Source organism: Mesoplodon bidens, assembly GCF_964165515.1.
Source record: "Mesoplodon bidens genome assembly, chromosome: 13".
Classification (NCBI taxonomy): domain Eukaryota; kingdom Metazoa; phylum Chordata; class Mammalia; order Artiodactyla; family Ziphiidae; genus Mesoplodon; species Mesoplodon bidens.
Window position 1 is genome coordinate 35,832,828 of NC_138169.1, and position 23,054 is coordinate 35,855,881.

The 23,054-nt window shown below is 48.0% G+C and overlaps 1 protein-coding gene across 1 annotated transcript in view; it reads left to right on the plus strand.

Moving 5' to 3' along the window:
- Nucleotides 1–18,064, plus strand: part of LPIN2 (lipin 2) — a 56,405-nt gene extending 38,341 nt beyond the window's left edge. The window contains exons 7-21 of the mRNA XM_081252129.1: nt 5–121; nt 2,872–3,006; nt 3,150–3,249; nt 6,112–6,299; nt 8,035–8,128; nt 10,314–10,383; nt 11,098–11,187; nt 11,913–11,995; nt 13,036–13,180; nt 14,093–14,241; nt 14,872–14,958; nt 15,934–16,086; nt 16,390–16,504; nt 17,115–17,218; nt 17,519–18,064. Coding sequence (XP_081108255.1) covers nt 5–121; nt 2,872–3,006; nt 3,150–3,249; nt 6,112–6,299; nt 8,035–8,128; nt 10,314–10,383; nt 11,098–11,187; nt 11,913–11,995; nt 13,036–13,180; nt 14,093–14,241; nt 14,872–14,958; nt 15,934–16,086; nt 16,390–16,504; nt 17,115–17,218; nt 17,519–17,663 — 1,775 coding nt within the window. The 3' untranslated portion in view covers nt 17,664–18,064. The remainder of the gene's footprint in view (nt 1–4; nt 122–2,871; nt 3,007–3,149; nt 3,250–6,111; nt 6,300–8,034; nt 8,129–10,313; nt 10,384–11,097; nt 11,188–11,912; nt 11,996–13,035; nt 13,181–14,092; nt 14,242–14,871; nt 14,959–15,933; nt 16,087–16,389; nt 16,505–17,114; nt 17,219–17,518) is intronic.
- Nucleotides 18,065–23,054: the final 4,990 nt, after the last annotated feature.

Genomic DNA, 23,054 nt, shown 5'->3' on the forward strand with positions numbered 1-23,054 from the left:
TCAGGGCCTCAGGAGCCCCCCCAGGGGTCCGATGCCAACCACCCTCCTCCCCCGTCCTTCGCCGAGGCACCCTCAGAAGCTAAACCAGCCGCTAAAGTCGACTCACCCTCAAAGAAAAGAGGTAATTGGTGGTTTGATTTGGCCTCGGCTGCCCTAAATCTAGGTGGTAAATTTCTCCGGGGTTTCTGGTAGTACTCGGGGGCTGCCGTTGTGTCTGTGCTCCTGACTGGGACCTGCCACACTCAGGGGGTCACGTGCCCCTGGAGGCAACTCTGACCTCCTCCCTCTCCTGGCCGTGGCTGCTCAGGCCCCTGAGAAGCGTTTATTGAAAAACTTATGAAAGCGTTAAAATCAGTTAATGACTAAAGTTTACCCCTCAATGACTAGGTGTGTCAATGACGTGAAGTAGAATCCTAAACAGTTATGTTTAACAGAAAAAATTAGACTAGAGAAATGCTTACACCTGAAACATCTGGTTAGTTGAGGCCAAACTAAGTACTTTTGTTGCAATAATATGGGCCCTAAATAAGTGCACACCAGTTACTAGTGTGTGTTCTCTTCTTTTGATTGTTGATTGGAATCCTCTAACAGTTAGAAGGCAGGGTGCAGCTCCTGGCTCAGCAGCTCTCACTTTTGGAAAGTAGTTGACATCCATCAGAACATTCTTACGGTTGAAAAATATAAAGTTATCCATTGATACTGGATACAGTATATCTGAACACTGGCTTTGGGCCTATTTTTAGGGAAGTAAAACCTTCCTTAAAAATACTCAATTGTCACATAGAGCCAAATACCTACTTCACTTTTCAAAAAATGCCAGCACCATAAGTTAGATGATCACCAACTGACTTAATAGCCACTACAGGTATGGGCCTTCAGGGTTACTTAGAAACAGTTCCTTTAAAATAAAAGAATATGACTGTCAGGGGTGTTTGTGGCCACATGTGCTCACCCGGCTGGTGAGGAACTCGGTACCTGCTTCTTCCTAGCTCAGCCCATCTTCTCAAATCACGTGTGCTACTCTAAGAACTGCTAAGGGGGCATCCTGTGTTCCGGTTTTAGTCCAGGGAATAATGACTCCTGTTCTTGGCACTCAAGGCAGGAACTGACTGGAGATAGAACACTGAGTGGTGTTTCCACCATGGATTTGGCCTCATTCTTTATTCCCCCCAACTTTTTTTTTTTAAAGAGTTTTATTAGCAACTAATCAAGATGCTTTTTCCCCCCCCCGGTACGCGGGCCTGTCACTGCTGTGGCCTCTCCCATTGCGGAGCACAGGCCCCGGATGCGCAGGCCCAGCGGCCATGGCTCACGGGCCCAGCCGCTCGGCGGCATGTGGAATCCTCCTGGACCGGGGCACGGACCTGCGTCCCCTGCGTCGGCAGGCGGACTCTCAACCACTGCGCCACCAGGGAAGCCCAGTGTTTGGTTTTTGTGTTTAATCTTTTTTTGTTTAGAACAGCTCGTGTGCTTGTGCGCACACGAGTGCACACACCCGCCACTACCACTCTTTCCCCCTCTGTACCCATGATACTGACCTTTTGAGGAGCCCAGGCTATTGTCTTGTGTACTTACTTTCTCACAGTCTGGATGTATCTGATTGTTTTTTCAAGGTGACATTCCCGTATTTCCTTAAACTGGAACTTAAGTCTTCTAACATTAAAAAAAAAAAAAAGTAAAAATAAACAAGTGAAACTAAGTTTACTAATGTATTCTATCTAAAGCAGTAAATTCAAACTACTATAGTTTTAACAAGTAATTAATGTAGAAGTTATGGATATATTTTACATTTTTTATAGTAAGCCTTGGAAAGCTGGTGTGTGTTTTTCTTTTTTTTTTTTAACATCATTGTTCTTTGGATATATACAAATTAAAACCAGAATGACCAAAATAAAAATAGTAGCGCCATCAAATGTTGGTGAGGAAGCAGAGGCATTGGATCATAATTTTGGGAAAATATACCAGACAAGTGAAAATTACGTTCACACAAAAACCTGTACGGTAATTTTAATAGCAGATTTATACTTAATAGTCTCAAACTAGAAACAACCCAGATGTCCTTTGAATGGTGAATGGTTAAGCAACCTGTAATAAGTACTTCATACCATGAAATACTAAGGGAAAAAAAGGAACAAACTAGTGATAATACGCAAGAACTTGGATGAATCTGAGGAAATTATGATGAGTAAAGAAAGCAAGCAAGCCAATGTCAAAAAGTTACATGTTGTATGATGCTATTTATATAACATGCTTGAAGTTACCAAGTTAGAGAAGGGAAGAACAGATTAGCGGCCGCCGGGGGTTAGCAGTGGGGTGGGGGAGGGAACAAGAGAGAAGTGGGTAGAGCTGTAAACGGTCGCAGCAGGATCTGTGTGGTGACAGTATTTTATATTGACTGTGATGGTAGACGCCTGAAGCGCACGTGTTGAAATAGCATAGAACTAAAGATAAACACGCACACACTTCTCATGTTTTACAGACCTCACTCAGATTAGGTCAGGTCACGTGCACAGCAGCCACGTGTGGCAGTGATGAGTGGGCAGCACAGCTCTAGAGGCGTGATTGGATTTGGGTTAAATGTTCTTTATTGTTGGAATTAAAGATGCTCCCTACTGCATCTCATCATGTCCCACTGTGAGATGCTAACCGTGATCCTGTGTCGAAGGCATTGACTGCCAGGTTTGCCCATGGTGAGGGGTCCTGCCCTCCGCAGGCACCGAGCAAGCACCCTGTTCCCCGCAAGCCTCCCCTCATGGCGTTAGAATGATGGCCTCTTTCTCGATGCTGGTGGTCACATCAGGTTCGGGTTCGGTCTCCTTTGTTCGTGCTGTAAATATAATAAACGTTAACCTTCAAGTGTAAACGATTTAGGGCCCAGGATTATTCACGTGAGAGCAGGTGAAAGAATGCGTGACTCAGCGCGTGTTTATTGGGCGGCTGTCAGGAGCGCGACCCTGACGCCCTCTTCCATTCGCATGGATGATGAGAACCCACACAGGGAAAGAGGTTAGTTGACACCTTTAAAAATACAACGTAATTCCAATCATGGTCTGTTTTATTACTTGCAAACCTTTGTTTTCTTGCAGAGTTGCAAATGAAGAATAACCAAGTTCTCATCTCCAATTTTTTTTTTCTTTAAATGAAAACAGGTGTCCACAAGAGAAGCCAACACCAGGGACCTGATGATATTTACCTGGATGACCTAAAGGCACTAGAACCTGAGGTTGCAGCTCTCTATTTCCCCAAAAGGTAGTGGATTTTATATTGAAGAGTGGGCAGCTCTGAAATATTCTCGATGTTTCTAGAGCAAAGCATTCTGTCTGAGAAAAAGGAGCAAGGGGATGGATGGTATCCTTTAGCTAAGTTGGATGATTGCTTCAGATTTTGGAAAATTCAGAAATTGTGCATGTGTTGTTTTGACTATAGTGATTTGAAATTAATAATTTACCTATTTATGAAAAAATTTTCAATACAGTAAGAAGGTAAGGTGCACTAGTGAAGCCTACCTAAGGGCCTAACAGTGGACCTGACTTCAGTTTAGCACCTCCTGTTCATTAGCATTTGTTTCCTTTACTATGTGTTTTAAAGGTAAAATATCTTTGTTTAGAGCTGCTTTACAAAGGAGGCCTTCACTCTTCAGTGAGTCTCCACTTGCAGTCCTGGGTCTGGTGGGGCCCCTTTCCAGGGCCTGTGCACCCCTGGAGCTCAGCTCTCAGCACGCCCTGGCACCCCCTCCCCCTTCTTCTCCATGACTCTCACCTTGGAATAACACTGAGATCTCAGCAGGGGTAGACTTGCGCTGTTTTCCCAAGGTCACTTCCATTCTTGGGGAAATTCCATGATAATTATCTATGATTATAAAAAACAATTTACTTTTCTCGTGAGAAGTATGGCTTGAATATGCTGAGCCATAGTCACACATAATTAAAGATTTTCAGGTAAATTATTGAAAAGCATGTCTTAAGTTTTTATTTAAAATAGAAAGATGAGATTGAAAAGAGGATACTTAAATTTTTACAGATATTTTTGGAAGGTCCTTAAAACTCCTTCCTAGCTTTCTGCCCTACATTTGTCTCCAAGTATCCACTTCTTTTGAAGTAATAGCTGGGTTTTTAAGGTGAGAGAACTGAAAACTGGTCCTTTTTTTTTTCCAATAAGAAAGTTAAAATGTAAGCTGTCTTAAAATTATCTCTTTGTTTCCAATCTCCCAGTCCTTAATCATTTATTTACACTGGGATTCCTAAGACAGATTTCTTAGTTTCCCTTTTAAAAATTGGGGAAGCGTGACTACTGCAGTGGCCTCCCTGTGCTGTTATAACTTCACCGTCTGGGACCGTTGCCATTCACCAAGCAGGCCTCTTACCTCAGAAGCTGGTTGTTTCTTGAGACATTCATAAACATTTAGAGACAGTGAGATTATTGAAACGCTCGTAAGCATTTGTTTTATCATCGTGACCATTGCCGTCTTGACTGAATAGCCAGTATTTGTAATTAGAGCTCAACTTTACCCTAAATCACATCAGTCTCATGGGTTTGGTGGCCTGTTGAGTCAGGTGGGTCCTCTGTATTTAAGTGGTGGCGTCGGTGAGGGTCACACCAGCTGCTCTGACTGATAAAAACTCAAGACCTTGGTGGCTTGACCACAGCAGTTTATTTCTTGCTCACGTGATGCTGTTCTAGTGCTGGTGTTTGGTGGGAGGCCTTGCACACGGGCTCAGGAGCGCAAGCTCCTTCCATCCTGAGACTCCACCATGCCCTTCGGGGCCTCAGTGGGGAGAGGAGAGGATCACACGGGGCAGTTTGTTCAGGGGCCCAGCTTGGGGACAACGCAGCACACGCCTCCTGTCCACATGGACAGCTCAGTCATCTGATCAGGTGGCCACACGTGACTGCAGGGGGACCTAGCCATGTGCCTAGGAGGTTGAAGACAAGGGTGTTTGTGTTTTACCCCAGGGGTCGGCCTGCACTGGGACCCCAGCATAACAGCAGGTTTTGCTGCTTTAAGTGGCTTTGGCTTTTTCACCATTTCCAGTGAGGAACACATTCTGTTGATCCGATTGATCTCAATATTGTGATATGTGTGTACATTGCTCTTAGGAGAGAGAATTCCCAAAAACCTGATATCCCAAAACCTAAGGTTTTCTTCAGAGGCTCCAATATGAAACATGATCGTGTTCGAAACTGTTTTCTGTTTCTGATGTATCTGTGCGCTGCTGCCACCTACTGTTCAAATTTCAGATTGTTTCCTAACGATCTTGTAACTTCACTGGACAGCGTGCATTCATATACTGGCTTTTTTTAAAAAAAAAAAGTGAAAGAATTTGAAAATTCTAGAACAGTATTTCAGTGTGACATTGAAATAGAGCAGTAAACATTCATGACTAAGAGACTGACGGCGTCATTTCCTTGGGTTTTTTTTCTCTCAAACTTATGCTCCATTACAGAAAGTTTCCTTGAGGATCAGCTTCTAAAACCTAGCTTTTGTGCCTTATTTAGAAAAGTGAAAATATTGAATACCCTCGACTTTGGTTCTGGCACTCACTAGTGTAAGAACAGCTTATTTCTAGTTTCTCAGTACATTTCTTTCTTGAGGTGTGTCTAGGCTCCTGAGAATTTTCACTTGGTTAATTTCTGTGTCGTATTTTGTGAAGTAACATGATTTAGAAAAGCCTTGTTTGTAAAAGTAATACAACCTTGGACTACAGCATTTTCTACAGGATATATATAGCACTGCAGCCTTTCTAGGAAGTTAAGATCAAAAGGTGTTCAAACATCAGATTTTTCTTAATTACTCTGTCATTTTCATCATACAGATGTAAATAAATGCTTATAACTCTTATGCCCCTTTAAGTCAAAACATCCATCTTTGAAAAGTTTGCATTATTGTGAATGACGGTAGTGGTGTTTGTGACGTGTTCACTGTATTCAGTTAATTCCTCAGCAGTGCTGTTAGGTTATTTCAGTGTCATCTGTGATAGGATTCTCAACACTCCCTAAGGAAAGCGTCCGATGGCAGGTCAGCCGGCTTCTGTTCACAGCGCCCAGGGAGCCCTGTGGTTGGGAAGCTGGGAACACGGGCAGCTGTGTTAAGGCCATGCTTTCCTCCCGCAGCGAGTCGGAGCCCGGCTCCAGGCAGTGGCCCGAGTCCGACACGCTCTCTGGCTCCCAGTCCCCACAGTCTGTGGGCAGCGCGGCCGCCGACAGCGGCACTGAGTGCCTCTCGGACTCTGCCATGGACTTGCCCGACGTCACCCTGTCCCTCTGCGGGGGCCTCAGTGAGAACGGAGAGATTTCTAAAGGTAGGCCAGCAGCCACTCCTGCCCCGCTGAGAAAGCAGCCTCGAGCCGTTGTGGGAATCCAGCTCGCGGGGTCTTGTGCAGGTAACCAGGGTCCGCCTTTGCTGTCGGACTCTTGGCCCTTCACTTAGGTACCTCGTGTTGGGGTACAGGTAAGTGGGTGGGAGAGGGCACATGTCTGGGGCCAAGGTCTCGGGCGGCCCGCCTGCTGGGCAACCGGGGTCAGCGCAGCTCTGGCCACCTTCTCTTCTGTAAGGTTGTTGGAAGAATAGTTGTGGGACTGGGGCCTGGCTGCCCCGAGCCTGAGACAGGAGAGGAGGGCCTGAGGCTGCCAAAATTGATTGTCTTCTGAGTAGATGGATGTTTCTGGCTAAAGGTAGAAGGGGTTACTTTCTGTCTCATCTTGAGAGTTGGCGCAGGAGAGTAAAGGTGCTCAAGACAAGACAAGGGAGCTGCTTAGCGGGGCCGGTTCAGACGACTCTGCTGTGGCTTGAGCAGCCGTGTGTACGTCTGTCCCAAGTTATTTGGCCTTTCTGGTTTTCCCTCCTTTTGTAAACTGAACTCTTCTTAATGTTTTCTCAGTTTGGCTAGTGGCCCTTGATTGACTTTCCTCTAAGGAAAGATTTTCTTTCTACAACTAACATCATCCTTCATCTTCTGCATGTGGCAGGCCAGGCACTCTGAGCTTCACGTCTGTGCTTCCCTGAATCTTCTTCTTAGCATCACAGGGTGATCACTGTGCCTCTTTTCCACCTCTTAATTCTATTTGTTTGTTTTACTTTTTGCTAGAAATTAAGAGCGTGTTATTATGGCCAGTGGTTCCTTCTAGGGACAAAGTTAAATAGGTCACATTTTAATTATAATCCTCATAAGCCTTCACTTTAAAAAATATAGGTGGAGGAGGGGATATACAATTTATGTAAACTATAAAATTTATACTTAAAAAGAATATTGTTCACTTAGGTAGAGTTTGTCATTGGGGGAGGCAGAAACGGCAAGTAAAAGTAATAAATACACAGATTGCCAGGAGGAACATCCCCAGGGAGAATTGTCTCTGTTGGCCTGCATTAGAGTGCAGGGTTGCGATCAGCATACAGAAATTCATGCACAGTTCTCGTTTATTCTGCAAGAGCTTGGGATTTATTTCTTGATGAGACCCTACGCCAAATTCTGGTGTGTGTTTGGTTTTTATCCTCCAAGCACTGTAAAATGTTTTGATTGTTTTTTCTAACGTAGCTTGTACTTGTGCACTTAATGCTGTGAGACCCCCACGAGTATTCCCCAGGTATGCAGTCTCCTGCTTAGAAGAATGAAGCTCACAGTTTTCACTGGTTATGGAGTGGAGTGTGTGCGCATCTGTGCCTTCGTATCTTCCTCCCTCTCGCCACATCTGTAATCTATTTTCCTAGGAGTCCTGGTTTATCCCTTTCTCCCATTTTTCTTTGTTTGGTTGGTTGGTTTTTGGTTTTGTTTTTTCCCATCTGCGGGAGGAGTGGTAGCAGAGGGGGAGTAGAAAAGAAGTGTTCTTTCTTGTCCTGGGGGGAAAAAACCTCAAGTGTCTGACATTTGCTTTTGATGCATATAGAAAAGTTAGTTGGTGGGTTTTTTGTTTGTTTGTTTTAAAGGACTTTTTTAAATCTTATAGTCCCTTCAATGTAGGTAGTATTGTGATAATCTCATATCGGTATTTATTTATGTAATCTCTAACCAAATGGATAATTATTGTTTTACACTGCAGAGAAATTTATGGAGCATATCATTACTTACCATGAATTTGCAGAAAACCCTGGACTTATAGACAATCCCAACCTTGTAATACGGATATATAACCGGTAAGTACTCTTGCTTTTGTAATTATTAAATACTCTTGCAGGTTTTTTTCCCCAAGTGCTGTTTTTAACCATTACAGTCTTTCTCGCTATAAAATATGACATTTCATATAAACGAGCTAATGGGCAGTTGAGTGACTTTGAAGTGAAGGTAAAGCCTCAGCTTTATTTTCAAATGAGGTGTTGAAATGCTACTGTTTTATATTGGGTGGACCAAAAAGTGCCTTCAGTTTTTTAAGTAAAATTAAAGGCACATTTTTCATTTTCACCAAGAACTTTATTGAACAACGTATTCACCCTTTTGTTCCACTACCTTCTGCCATTTTTCAGGCAACTTCGTAATTCCATCTTCCCAAAACTTTTTATCTTTTTTGAGCAAAGAACTCTTCCAGGTGCCTTTTGCAGTCTTCCAGGGAATTGAAATTTTCTTCCATTAAGAGGATTTTGTAAAGACCTAAATAAATGGAAATCCGAAGGTGCAATGTCTTGTGAATATGGCAGATGAATCAGAACTTCCCAGCCAAGCTGTAACAGTTTTTGCCGGTCATCAAAGAAACATGCGGTCTTGTGTTACCCTGATGGAAGATTACACGTTTTCTGTTGACTAATTCTGGTCGCTTTTCGCCAAGTGCCGCTTTCAGTTGGTCTAATTGGGAGAGGTACTTGTTGGAATTAATCATTTGGTTTTCCGGAAGGAGCTCATAATAGAGGACTCCCTTCCAACCCCACCACATATACAACATCACCTTCTTTGGACGAAGACTGGCCTTTGGTGTGGTTGGTGGTGGTTCATTTCGCTTGCCCCACGCTCTCTTCCATTCCACATTGTTGTACAGTATCCACTTTTCATCGCCCATCACAATTTGCTTTAAAAACGGAACGTTTTCATTACATTTCAATAGAGAATCACATGCAGAAATACGGTCAAGAAGGTTTTTTTCCCTTAACTTATGTGGAACCCAAACATCAAAGTGATTCACATAACCAGGCTGGTGCAGATGATTTTCATACTCATATTTTGAGTATGTCAGCTATCTCCCATGTGGTATAACGCTGATTGTTCTCAATTATGGTTTTGGTTTGATCGCTGTCAACTTCAGCTGGTCTACCTGACTGTGGAGCATCATCCAGTGAAAATCTCCAGCACAAAACTTCACAAACCACTTTTGAAACGTTCAATCAGTCACAACACCTTCTCCATACACTGCACAAATCTTTTTGTGCATTTCAGTTGCATTTTTACCTTTCTTGAAATCATAAAGCATAGTATGCTGACAACATTGCCTTTTTCTTCCATCTTCAGTGTTAAAATGGCTACGCAAAAATTCACCAATTTATGGGCTTCCCTGGTGGCGCAGTGGTTGAGTCCACCTGCCGATGCAGGGGACACGGGTTCGTGCTCCGGTCCAGGAAGATCCCACATGCCACGGAGTGGCTGGGCCCGTGAGCCATGGCCACTGAGCCTGCGTGTCTGGAGCCTGTGCTCCGCAACGGGAGAGGCCACAGCAGTGAGGCCTGCGTACTGCCAAAAAACCCCCACCAATTTTGATGTCTTTCTTTCTTTTAAATTTATTTATTTATTTATGTTTGGTTGCATTGGGTCTTCGTTGCTGCGTGCGGGCTTTCTCTAGTTGCGGCGAGTGGGGGCTACTCTTCGTTGTGGTGTGTGGGCTTCTCATTGCGAAGCATGGGCTCTAGGTGCGCGGGCTTCAGTAGTTGTGGCTCACGAGCTCTAGAGCGCAGGCTCAGTAGTTGTGGCGCATGGACTTAGTTGCTCCGCAGCATGTGGGATCTTCCTGGACCAGGGATTGAACCCGTGTCCCCTGCATTGGCAGGCGGGTGCTTAACCACTGCACCACCAGGGAAGCCCCATAAGTTTTTTTTAATGCATGCTGATGTGACAGCTGTCACAATACAATCTAACAAAATTGTTTCAAATGAAGTTAAAGACAACTGAGTGCTACTAGAGCCATCCTGCGGAAAAAACCGAGCAAACCTTTTGGCCTACCCAGTACATTGTGCTGCTTCTCTGCTCAGAGAAGTTTGGCTTGAAGCAAAGATTACTTATGTGGCAAGCAACTGAGCTGATCATCTTTTCATTGAAGAGAATAAGGCATTTTATGTGGTATTTCTCCCTCCCACCCTCTCCTCTCTTATGTGACGGTCTTGCACGGTTTTACTCTCACAGTTACTACAACTGGGCGTTGGCGGCTCCCATGATCCTCAGCTTGCAGGTCTTCCAGAAGAGCTTACCTAAGGTGAGATCCTCCACTGTTTGTTGCCCCCTCAGAGGTATCTACAGCATGTAGTGCTTCGAAAAATCCGGATGTGCATATTTCTAAACTGGGTACTGTTCAGTTTTATTTAATATTCTAAAATTAATATTGTCACTCAAATTATCTCATACCCCAAAGTGTAGGAAATTAGCTGGGCTGCCATATCTTTGCCATTTTTACTAGATATTTATACCGGTTTCTGATGGTATATGAAGGTTGAGAGGTTTTACTAATTGTTAGTTAAATATAGAAGAAATGAAAACATTTCCTCCCATTAATATGGAAAGAAGCAGCAAGAAGAGGGTATGTGGCCACCAGAAGCGTGGCATCGGTGTGATTCATTCAGCTTGTGGTTAAAAAGTCTGTTATGTAGAACACGAAGCTTTGCTTTGAATCTGTCCACCAAGATGACATCATCAGCCTAGCTGGTCCTCATAACTCATGAGAACCACATTTCCCAAGGGTAGAGAAATGAGAGCAGGCTGCCTGCCAGCCCCTAAGAGGGCTGCTCCTACGTAGCCAGACCACCCAATCTCATACCACAGGACTGCCACAAAAGAGGACACTGTCCATCTTTCAGAGGAGTCTGGGAGGTGTGGAAAGCGTTGCTCACCATCCTACACGTTAATGGTTGAAAGGAGTCGAGTGCCTTGTGACTGACAGATGGCTTGACTCACCTGTGTTGATTGTTTTCAGGCCACAGTTGAGTCCTGGGTCAAAGATAAGATGCCAAAGAAATCTGGTCGCTGGTGGTTTTGGCGTAAGAGAGAGAGCATAACCAAACAGGTAACTGAGCTGGAGGTAATCCTTTCCATGGGCTGAAAAGAAGTGAATCTTTGGTTTATTCAAAAAAAACCTTTTTGCCAAGCACAAGTCAAGTTGGGCCACATAATGCTCTTTTAATAATAGTAGTCACTGTGTTTGAACAGTTACGTGTGCAGGTCTCATGCTAGGTGCTTCACATGCATTACCTCTCACCTTTACTACAGCCCAGCAGTGTAGGTGTTTGGATTCCTGTTTTACAGGTGAGGAAGCTGGAGCACAAGGAGGTGATGTAGCTTGACCGAGGGCACGTAACTGGTGAGGGCTGGAGCTGGGCTGTGACCTTAAGTCTGCCCCAAGAGCTGATGCCGTTTCCACCGTGCTGTGTCACCGGGTGGAAGCCAGAGCTTGCCACCTTCCCCCACTGGAGAGAGGGGCATCAGTCCCCTCTGTTCTGCAGGTCCAGCATCCCTGCCGTGGACCTAGTCGTATTATACTGTGTGACTGAGCTGGTGCTCTCTCAACAATTCCTGCCCCTGACTTTGTGGCGGCAGCTCTTTGCACAAACAGCATATGACTTCTCTCTCAGGTTTCTGTCCTTTTGGCTCAAGCTAGAGGAAGTTTGTTTCTTAAGCGTTTTAAGTTGCGCATTCAGAAAGCGGTTTTGCTCGTTCCTGGAGCGCTGCTGATGGACCTCTGCTGTCCGTAGGGGAGAGCTGCACACTGTCACTGTTATCTTGCCGTTCCAGCTGCCAGAGGCCAAGGAAGGGAAATCGGAGGTGCCGCCGCCCATCGACCGGCCGTCGAGTGCGAAGGAGCCGGCCAGTGGCAGGTGGGGGCCCCCGGTCTCTCCAGGCTCCCCCGCCTTGGCCATTGCATTCAAGCTGATGTTGGCCATTTTGTTTAATTCTTAGTCAGAAATGTCTTTGTCCTGTGGACGTGCGTGACAGTCAGTGGCTTCCTTCTGCAGATGATAACTTCCGCTTTTCTTTTAAAAATATCATCAGCTTCAGGGCTTCCCTGGCGGTCCAGTGTTAGGACTCAGCACTGTCACTGCTGGGGCCCCGGGTTCAGTCCCTGGTCAGGGAACCAAGATCCCGCAAGCCATGCCGTGTAGCATGGCTGTGTGTGTGTGTGTGTGTGTACACACTGTATCATCAGCTTACAGTAAATATACTCCTCACTGCTTCCTGAATACCTTGCTCCTGTCCTGGAGCCGTGGACTCGGATGCCCTGAAATGCAGGCCTTTGGGAAGCAGATCTTGTGGACTTGTGAGATGTGCTGTCCCTGGTGCCCTGCTCCCTGGCTGTCAGGCACAGCAGGGGAGACGTAACAGGATCTGAGTTGGGCGTGGGTCCCTTTCTTTCTTGGAAGGAGTGGAGCCGCCTTGGACATGTGGATTGGCTGCCCCTAGGGGAGGCGCCACGACATACCCCATTCTTGTTTCTCACACCGTTTCTTGCTCCATCAGGTTCTTTTCTCTTCCCATTCTCTAAACACTTGGGTTTATCTATCTTCTTGCTCTTTACCTTCTTCTTTTGAAAGGACTGTATAAAATCTTGTTAGTTTCTTAAATCACTAAGAAAGATTCTAAAGATTTGTATCTTTAGAAACATACATATCCTTTTCAACAAGAATCAGCGGGCCTAGTAGCACTCACTGGTTGGAGCAGAAAATGGCCAGTCACAGTGGGAGAGTAACCGCTGGCCAGTTGTAGAGGGAGGAGGAATACGCAGGTGTGGGCCCTGGCTCTGGGGGACGGCTCCTCCTGGAATGGGTTTGGGACCTCCTTCTCTTCTTGATCCTGAATGAAAAGCTGTCGTCTGTAAAACGCTCCGCTGCCTCTTCAGTAACGGGGTTGTGTTGAACAGGCCGGCTGAGGAAGACTCATCGAGTGACGAGGGGTCCCAGGAGCTGGAAGAAGCCATCCAAGTGGACCCCATCCCTGCGGAGCCGCCGAGCCACAGCAGCACCACCTCCTATAAGAAGTCTCTTCGTCTGTCCTCAGACCAGATCGTGAGTTGCATGTGGTCTGGGTGGATCCAGGTCACGTGAGCTCAGTAACTGTTTAACTCGACGGGTCTCCTCTCCTGTCCACCTGGCCCCAAGCCTTACACACGCGGCCCAGCGTGTGGTGGTGGAAATGCTCACCTGCGTCCGGGAGAGCAGCGTCCCTCACACCGGGACCACCTGAGGACCTGCAGCACGCTTCTTCCTCCTCCACCCCCTGGCCTCCCACCTCCGTGTCTGGGAGTGAACGAGGGCATCTGTGTTCTCAGCCTGTTTCCAGGATGAATCTTACACATCTGGCCCGGCACTAGGCCACACACTGTCTTTTAGGAGCCACACCATAGGGAAATGACATTTTCTTACTTAGATGCAGTTTCCCCCTTCCTGTTTATTTCCCACTCCCTGACTTCCACCCATTTTCAATATGAAATTGTCCTGCTGTGCTCCAGGGCAGTCCCGGGTACAGAGGAGAAAAGGTTGGCGGGGGGGCGGGGCGGGTTGTGATCAGAAAAGTGCCTGGCACCTAACACATGGTTCAGGCAGTGCACGGGCGCAGCCCTGGGCCGTCCTCCCGGAGCTGGGGTCTCAAAACGCTGCTGCTGATTTGGGGAATGTTCAGATTCTGTTCCAAAACTGTGTTTTCCACTGATTTTCTTTGCTTTTTTTTTTTTTTTTTTTTTTTAAGTTACTATGTCTTGTGTATTTCTGTCCATTCTTTCTGTGTTCACACACACACACACACACTTACATATTTAAGAGGCTGGGATCCTTTTTCACGTAACGTTGTGTCATAAGCAATTTCTCTGACCACATATTCCTGGAAAGTGTGACTTAACTGTTGCATGTAATTCCATCAAAGTGATGTTCTATTAATTTTCAAATCTCTGATTTTGTTTATTCTTATACTTTTTATAAAAGGCAAAACTGAAGCTCCAAGACGGCCCAAATGACGTCGTGTTTAGCATTACAACCCAGTATCAAGGCACCTGCCGCTGTGCGGGTACCATTTACCTGTGGGACTGGAACGACAAGGTCATCATTTCTGACATCGACGGGACGATAACCAAGTAAGCAGGAGCCTTGGGGTGACAGGGAAGGGCGCCCAGCTCAGTGTGTGGTGGGGGGGTGGGTCCCTCACCTGGGCAACCAGCCACCATCAGGGGAGTTTTTAAACTATACACACTGAGACGTCCTGAGTGCGGTCCCCACAGAGTCATCTTATGGAGGGAGGAAATAGGTGGGACCATACAGACGTAACGTCAAAAATAACACTTGGGGAATTCCCTGGAGGCCCAGTGGTTATGAGTGCGGTGGCCCAGGTTCAGTCCCTGGTTGAGGAACTGAGATCCCACAAGCCGTGCAACGCAGCCAAAAAAAAAATACTAATGATAACTTCGGGGAGGGTTTAGTTACTTGGTCTCCAAATTCTGGTATGGGAGGAAGAAGAAGCTGTTGAGATTAGGGAGGAGAAAAACAGGCTGTGTGGTGGTCCGTTCCCTCATGTCTACCTGCCCTTCTGCAAGCTCCTGGCGGGGCCCGTGTCTCCTGTGCACAGGCCAAGGAAACCGCCTCTGGGGCTTGTCCCTCCACCCCTCCCCCATCCGGCAGCTGCTGGCAGCTTGTAGTTAACTAAATAGGTGAACACTTGGCTGTACATGCTTGATTCCTGATACCTTTTTCTGTTTCTGCCCTCTTAGGTCTGATGCTTTAGGACAGATCCTTCCACAGCTGGGTAAAGACTGGACTCATCAGGGTATCGCAAAGCTCTACCATGCCATCAATGAGTAGGTATCCCGACTCACGTGTCTGGTGAGCTAGGATTTTGCTTGAACTATAGAAAAAGAGTGTTCATCAGCCAGCCCACAGAAATCTTGTTCATGATCCAGCTATTCCCACTCTCCTTTCCCACCCCTTCCTAGAGCCTCACGCAGGGGAAAGTGTGAGCCGCCGTCTGTGGGACAGGAGCTCTGTGCCTGGCGTGGTATGCGTTGTTATGCATGTTAACCTCGTCATCTTGTTTTCACAGGGCTGTGGGCTGTAGGCACTGCCTGTGTCTATAATCATAGCTGTACTTGGGGGTTTTAGCTGTAATTTAACAAGAGAGCCAATTTTCAGTTTTGGTTTTTTGAGTATTTTTAATTGTATTTCTTTAAGTAGGTAATACACGCATGCATGGGGTAATCAGTTTACCATGGGGTCCTCTCTGTCAGAGTACTTTTTTTGTGCTTTTTGTGAGAAAATAGTGCCGTGGCCTTTGTGGGATCCCAATACCTATGAGTTAAGTTGATCTGCAGAATTACAGTGTCTTGAGCACAAGTTGAAAATGTCACAATATGAAAATTATGAGTATGTCAGTTACCCAGGTGAAGTTTTGCTCCTTGTTTTATAGAATGATTTGCATTCTGGAAATCGCCTATATAAGTAAAATCCTTTGTATCTTTCATCTATAGCAGATTGTTTAAAGATAACCTCAAATTTTTGTCTGTTTTGGAATTTGGCTTCCATGGACCAGATGCTGAAGCTATATCATTACTTGTAAATTTAGCGTAATCCCTAGTTGCATGTACCTCCATTTTCCCCCCATGGTGTTTTTGATGGAATGGTGAGATCTTTATAATCCTAACAATTTTTCTATTAAATTTAAGAATTTGATTTTCATAGTAAATGAGAGGAACTTTATTTGGACCTTTAAAAAGAAAAACGCATTTTCCCCCCTTTAGCCAAAGCACACGGGCTAAACAGGACGCGTTCTCTTTCAGGAATGGCTACAAGTTCCTATACTGCTCCGCCCGTGCCATCGGCATGGCCGACATGACCCGCGGCTACTTGCACTGGGTCAACGACAAGGGCACAATCCTGCCCCGCGGCCCCCTGATGCTGTCCCCCAGCAGCCTGTTCTCCGCCTTCCACAGGTGCCTCTGTGTGCGTATGCGTGCGTGTGCGTGCACCTGCGTGCACACGGGGGCCTGACGAGACTGTATCTGTTGCAGAGCTTCTGCATCTTGGTTCCGTATTGTTCTAACTCACACATAGCTCACCTGGTCTGTGTTGGACACAGTTGAGAAGTCAGGTTGGCAAAGAAGGAGAAAGATACTGGTTATGAAGGATTAGAAAAATTGGGTGGTTGTGAGCACTATAAAATCTTTTTAGGACCACATACCAAGGAAAACTACCATTTTGGATTTGGTGATTATATTTGTATTTTCTTCTCCTAGGGAAGTAATAGAAAAGAAACCAGAGAAGTTCAAAATTGAGTGTCTAAATGATATCAAGAATCTCTTTGCCCCGTCTAAGCAGCCCTTCTATGCGGCCTTTGGAAACCGTCCAAATGTAAGTGTGTCTTCTGGGCTACACATTCGGATGTGGTGTGTGAAACTCAGAGGAGTGTACTTTTAGGGTATAGCCCTGTGTTAATTCTCAGACCAGTTGTATAGGCACAATGAATGTCTGTTCTGCTGAGTAGGCTTTCACTTTATCTGTTGTAAATTTTCTCCAGCGGTTGGGAAGGGCCTGTCGGTGGAGATGTGCCCCAGAATGTAGGTGTGTGACAAAGGGCACGCCCTCTGTCTCTGTGGCTTCAATTCCATTTCCTCAAGCAGTTCCGACTCGTGTTCTGAGTGATTCTAAGCCGAGTCTTGGATTCGCCCCAGAACCAGGTCTCGAGGGCCCCCCTTGATTACCACTTCCTCTCTCCTGCTCTGGGGCCCCTGGTGTCTCCGAGGCGCCCAAGTTTTCTGGCTTCCCGAGCGCCCTCTGCGGTGGCTCCGCTCTTTGTGTTTGTCTAAAGCTTGGCTCCAGTGGCAAAGCTACGCCACGCCAGCTCCACGTGATTGCCGTACACAGTCTCCTGTCGAGGCGATTTTCTGGTTCACAGGAACCGCAGGACCATCTCCTCATTTCTTCTCTCTGTAATCACCCTGCCCCATGTTTTCTGCTGCAGGATGTCTACGCTTACACACAAGTTGGGGTTCCAGACTGCAGGATCTTCACCGTGAACCCCAAGGGTGAGCTGATACAAGAAAGGACCAAAGGAAACAAGTCATCGTAAGTGCGTTCCCACTTCTCAGCCTGGAGCCCTTGCAGCCAGGGGCCAAGAATCAGAACTGCACCTGCCTTTGGAGGCTTCCCCCTCTGCCGGGGTGTCTTCTCCTCTGCCGTAGCTGTTGGGGCGTTGCTGAGGGGCCTGGACTTTGAAGAGGGCAGCGGTGCCCTGAGAAGGAGGCCTGTCTGGGACCCTTCCCGTCTGTGGTCTGAGTAACTGGCCGCACAACCGAGAGTCTGTGCTCTCAGATCAACTGATGGATAACAGTTGCTGTGCTTTCTCCCCGCTTCCTCCTGCCACAGGTATCACAGACTGAGCGAGCTCGTGGAACACGTGTTCCCGCTTCTCAACAAGGAACAGAATTCCGCCTTTCCGTGCCCGGAGTTCAGCTCCTTCTGCTACTGGCGAGACCCGATCCCTGAGGTGGACCTGGACGACCTGGCCTGAGGCCGCACCTCCAGCCGGAGGCCCTCCGTCACTCGCCTCGCAGCAAGGGAAGGTGACCAGCCCTTCTGCTGGACAGAGGACATGGGGTCCCCTCCCGGTCACAGGTGTGGGACAAGATGTGCTGACAGTCGGGCACCAGCAGGGACGGGAAAGCTGCTGGGGCTGGAACCGCCTTCCCCCTTCCCCCTCCCGGGCCCTGAGGGGCTGCTGTTTGGTGCCGCGGCCGGAGCCCCGAGGGGAGCTCGGGCCTGAGGCCGGAGGGCTGGGCTCCTGTCACTGGCCTGTCCTCCCACACGCCCTGTGTTGTATGCTGGGTGCTCCTTTAATTGCTTGATTTAAAAAGAAGAAAAAAGCTAAGAGTGGACCAAAACGTTGCACAAAGTAAAGTGTTCTAATTTCCACTGGGCAGTTGAGAGTGTTTCTCTCTCAAAAGGAGGGCTTTCTTCAGGGGATCAGGGTCCAGTTGGTGATGTTGGTCCAAACTGCCTGTGCACATTTCTTCTGTGGCTCCTCCCTCCCTGCTCCACGGAAACGGGACGCTTGCTTGGGCCCCCAGGGTGACAGACGTGGGCTTCGGGGGAACATAAGGTCCTTCTATCATTGCCTTCTCACCTGTGGCTATTCCACGGTGGGGACCCGAACTGAGGTGTCGTGTCTCGGACTGGCAGGAAGGAGCAGGTCTTGCAGGACGTATGTGATGCCCGTAAGAGCCGTCCTAGCTGCAGGAGTTGGTTAAACAGCAAGGAACAGCTCTGTTCTCAGGGAGGCCTTGGAAATGCAGATGGGCACTTGTGACGGGTCCTGGGAAGGGTCCTTTCTCCGTCCCCCTGCCTGCAGCCCAGTGTCCCAGCCTGGTTGTGATGAGCTGTTGTCGGACCCGAGCAGGCCGTCCCAGGGAAGGGGGGTTCTGTCCACAAGCCTCTGCAGAGCTGTGAGCACGAGCCTGCAGAGGTGAGGCTGGGTGTGGACAGTCCCCTTGGTGTTAAAATCGAGAGAACTGTTTGACAGGAGCTCTCCTGGGACCAGCAGGGCCCACACACAGCCGTGCGTTGGGTGAGAGAGCAGTGGGCAGGTTCCAGAGCGGAGGGCGGGCGCCTGATGGGAGCGATGCAGAGCAGTGCAGGCATGGCCCCCAGCCCCCACGGTTTCCTTTCCCACCTGTGCTTTCCCTGTGCTGGTCTGGCAGGGGCGCCCTTCCTTGTAGTTTGCTCCACCGAAATAATAGCTGATCTAGAGCTGGGGAAATGGGGGCGGTTATTTTCCAGATTGGAGAGTTGAGAGTCCCTGACTCAGCTGAGCCGTGTTTCCCAGTGCCGCTGGGTGCAGGGACGATGGCGCAGTCCCCGGAACGCAGCTCTCAGTGGCAGAGGCTGGCGGAGCCACACGCTTCCTCCGGTGCAGACCGTCCCACCGTAACTAGCTCGAGGCCTCATCATTTAAAGCATTCATTTGTGTACAGCAGGTCAGGGAAAGTAGGTTGTGCTTGTATGAAGTTCTGCCCAGTTAGTGAAATCAGTTCCTCGTACGGTGGCCCTGCAGTTCTTCATCTCATAGGTGCCATCGGCCTGTCGCCCCACGTTTGCTTTAGGCAGTTACCCTGAGCTTCGTAGGGCTTTGCTGTGTGCGGTACGGAAATCTTGATAACACACCTTCTGTAGTCCTTTGTTGGCTGTCCTTTAAAGAGTTTCTGACTAGACACTTCCTTTTTCTCGATGAGCTCTTCTCTCTGGACACAGGGGCATCTTAGAGGGTCGAACCTGGGAACCCAGGTCTCCCGGCCCTGCACTGAGGGTGGCTGACCCCTCTGCCCGGGGGCCATCGGCACTAGACTTGGACATTTTGTCACCGCAGATTGATCCAGTGGGTACATATGCTAATTAACCTGAGTCATTTTCCTTAAAGGAGTCCCTCTTGCTGAAAGTAGATGATTACTATTACTATAGTGTTAAGAAAGTATTAAGTTTGTGCTGAAAACCCATTGCCATTTGGTACAAATGACATGTGTTCTTTCTGTGAAAGAGAGATGCCCTCGAGTGTGTTTGTACACAGACCCTTCTGACGGGAGCTAATGAAGGAGCAGCAGCCTCTCGCTGCTTTCGGGGACGGGCAACATCACAGCGGGGGTGGGCCGAGGTGGACTGGGCTCTTCTAATCGCTCTCTCCGCTGCTCCACTGGTGAAATGGCCGTGGCCCCTTTCCCTCTTTCCAGTCCAACCTGACTTGAATATCTGCCTTGGTGTCCGCGTGCTGAAGCTTGTATGGCTCTAGTGTTGACATCTGTATCTCTGCAGGGCATACGAAGTGCACGCGTGGGCCCAGAGCATGCAGACTTGGCCCACGTGTCAGTATCGTGTTTGCTGTGCTTTAAAACATCTGCATAGTTTTCAACTGGAAAAAGAAAAAACTTACTAGTGTGATGTCATGAAATGAAAGCTGTTGACAATCTAGGAACAAAAGCCAGCTAACCAGCCGGAAAGTACTCGTGCCTTTGGCCGCACATGGCCCTTCTGGAGTGTGTCCTTGAAGCTTCAGGCAAGACCTGAAGAAATGGGCAGAGAGTAAACTCTCATGTTTTGCAAGTTGGTGAAAACAGACTCCCAGGGAATTTTATCATCTTTTCAAGTATCATCATAGTTACTCTGGGAAGCCTTGTTTTCCTCTGTTTTAGAGAATGCTGGGTTTAATGAAACTGGTTAAAGATTGAGTTTTTGTTTAAAGTAAGTGCTCTTTCCAGGTGAAAACTACTTTTTTGGTTTGTTTTAAAGGTAAGAAAGGGAAGGGAAAACTTTACTCTTTTAATTTAATCATTACGTTCAGTCTGTGATGACATATTTGATTATTAGGCACAGCAGTGCCACTAACAAGTTTTTTAAGTTGTCAGAAATTAATTGTAAACATCAGTTCAGTACTTAGTTTATGGCGAAGACAACTGTCTTAAGATAAATGGCTCATTTTGGTGCAGTGTTTGATGTTCAAAACAAAATGTTAAAACAATAAACAAACGTAAACTGAATGCATCTGACTCTCTCCTTCAGAGGATGTTAAATCCTCTTCTCTAAACTCTTGCCAGAAATTGAGAATTTCCATAAATTAGCATTTTGATCTTTGCTGACACTTAAATTTGTGTATAGAAAGGACTTCGTTTTTGGTGCTTGTTTTTATAAAACCTGACTCCAGAGTGAGGCTACACCCACAGGAACTAACCTCTCTTGCTTTGTAGGTTCTGCCAGGCAGTGATCCATTCATACATATGTGATTTCTAGGGGAGTCTCCCTGGCACCCTCAGGCTGCTTCCCCCACCCCTCAGCCCTTCAGGGGTCCCCTGAGCGCCTTGCATTAAACCCTTCCTCTGGGTGAATACTACTTAGCCGTCCTGATGTTTTCATCAGCTGTTAGGAGAGTCAAAGTGGTCTTGGATCAAAAACCACATCCCCCATGTTATGTTATTTGAGTATCTTTATCCCCCAGACGGCTCGAGAGTGCGCCTCCGCCTCCACGTGGGGAAGCTGCCGCTTTCTGCTTGTTGGCCTCGAGAAGCAACAGAGTGGGCTGGGCGAGAGGTGGGGGGGTGGGGAGGGAGCCGCGGCTCTGTGGGGTGTGCTCCGCGAGAGAAGGGAAGAGCTCAGACAGGGAGGTTGATGATCAGGAACTGGAACTGGCTGCCAGCGCTTGGGCAGGAGCGTGCCGAGAGCCCGTCTCCACCGTGGCCCCGCTGCGCCACCGGACTCTACGCTGTCCTTCCCTGATGATGGGATGGGACAGGGACAGCGCGCGTGGATGTTTAGGAAGTGGGTGTGGATGCGTGTAAAGCCACGTTTCACATGTCTCTGATCACGAATACGTCTTTTAAACTGCAAATTGTGAGAAATAACTCAAGGTGATAGGGTCACTGAGAAAGGTTAATGCACTAACACGGCAGTGACGTCAAATGAAGTTTGCACTGATTTGCGGTCTTCACCACTGGTCATCTTTCGTTGTTTTTCACCATTTAGGCGTGAGGCCACTTGCTGATGTTAGATGTGGGGGCAGAACGGCCCAGTCCTGTCTCTGCTGCTCTCGGGGGTGGGGGGGTGGCGCCCTGACCTTCTTCTCAGCAACCCCTTGTTTCAGAAGTTGTAACCTTGTGCCTGATCGGAGTCCAGGAGCCTGGTCCACACATCTCACTCCCAGGCTCACAGCGCCGGGCCACTGACGTCTGGAGGAGCTGCCCGAGCCTCCCAGCCTGAGCCCAGCCCAGCTTGCTTCTCTCTGTGCAAGAGGACATCCGTTCCCTTCTACAGACGCTGACTCCTGTGAACCACGGTCCAGCTTTCATCCCATTGAAGTCAACGCAGGACCTGCTGCCGTCGTGGATAGAGAGCGGAACTTCTCCGCTGTCAATATATGAGTCAGGATGCACCGGCAGAGGGGGTGTTCCCCTTGCTGCTCTGAGCACCGACCGTGGAGTGGAGGAGGGTAATTCTCTACCTTCTGTCGGCTCCCTGCCTTTCCGGCTATTGAGCGTTTGTCCCCTTTGGCACCAGGTAAGGTCTTTAAAGGGGGTGTGAGGTGGAGAGGGCATGTGCTCACTGGGTTTTCCTGAAAATGCTCCACTGCAGTGGGGTTTTTCCCATGAGTCATTTCTAGGAAGTCACTGCTAGCCAATTCCCCAGCTGTAGAAATGGGGCAGGCGTGCTGGCCCACCCCCATGCCCCGGACAGAGAGGCCCCACCTTCCATTCTTGGCCCCTTCACCCTAGCTGGTGGAGGGGGTGAGGGATAAGGCTGGCCTCTCTGTCCACTGGCCGCCCTGGGCTCTCATTTGCAAGCGGTCCTAGAAAAAGCATTCTTACAGCATAAGAGTACCTTGGTGGCTTGATGTCAGCCAGGGAAACCTGTTTCTACTGTCCACATCTTTCCCTGGGGCTCTGGGGGACTTGCCTCCCCCCAGTGGCACTTGGTTGGCCAACAGGTTTTACCAACCTGATTAGCAAAGACCACGCGGAGCTAAGGGTTTGGTGTGGCTGCCGGTAGAGGAGGGAGGGGCCTGGGCTTCCCGGGAACAGAGCGTGCTGTCCACGGGAGGAGGAGTCCTGCTCTCCTCAGATGACCTTGGTGTTCAGCGTGGTCGGTTTTGTGTTGGGCCTCTTGTTGCCTGGGAGCTCAGGAGTCCTTACAGCTGCATCTGCTGTGAGCTGGGCAGCTGCGGGTTCAATGTGAATGTCCAGCACCCCCTGGAGGAGCCCCCTTTTCAGCTGTCGGGCTCACATGGGGACTCTGACCTCCAAGCACATCTAGTCTGTCTGTCGTATTTACAAGCCAAGAACCACCCCCAAGTGCACAGCGTGGATGCTGAGGGATAACAGTTGCATGGTTGAGATGAATTTACTCAAGCTTACCTTCTGCAGCCATT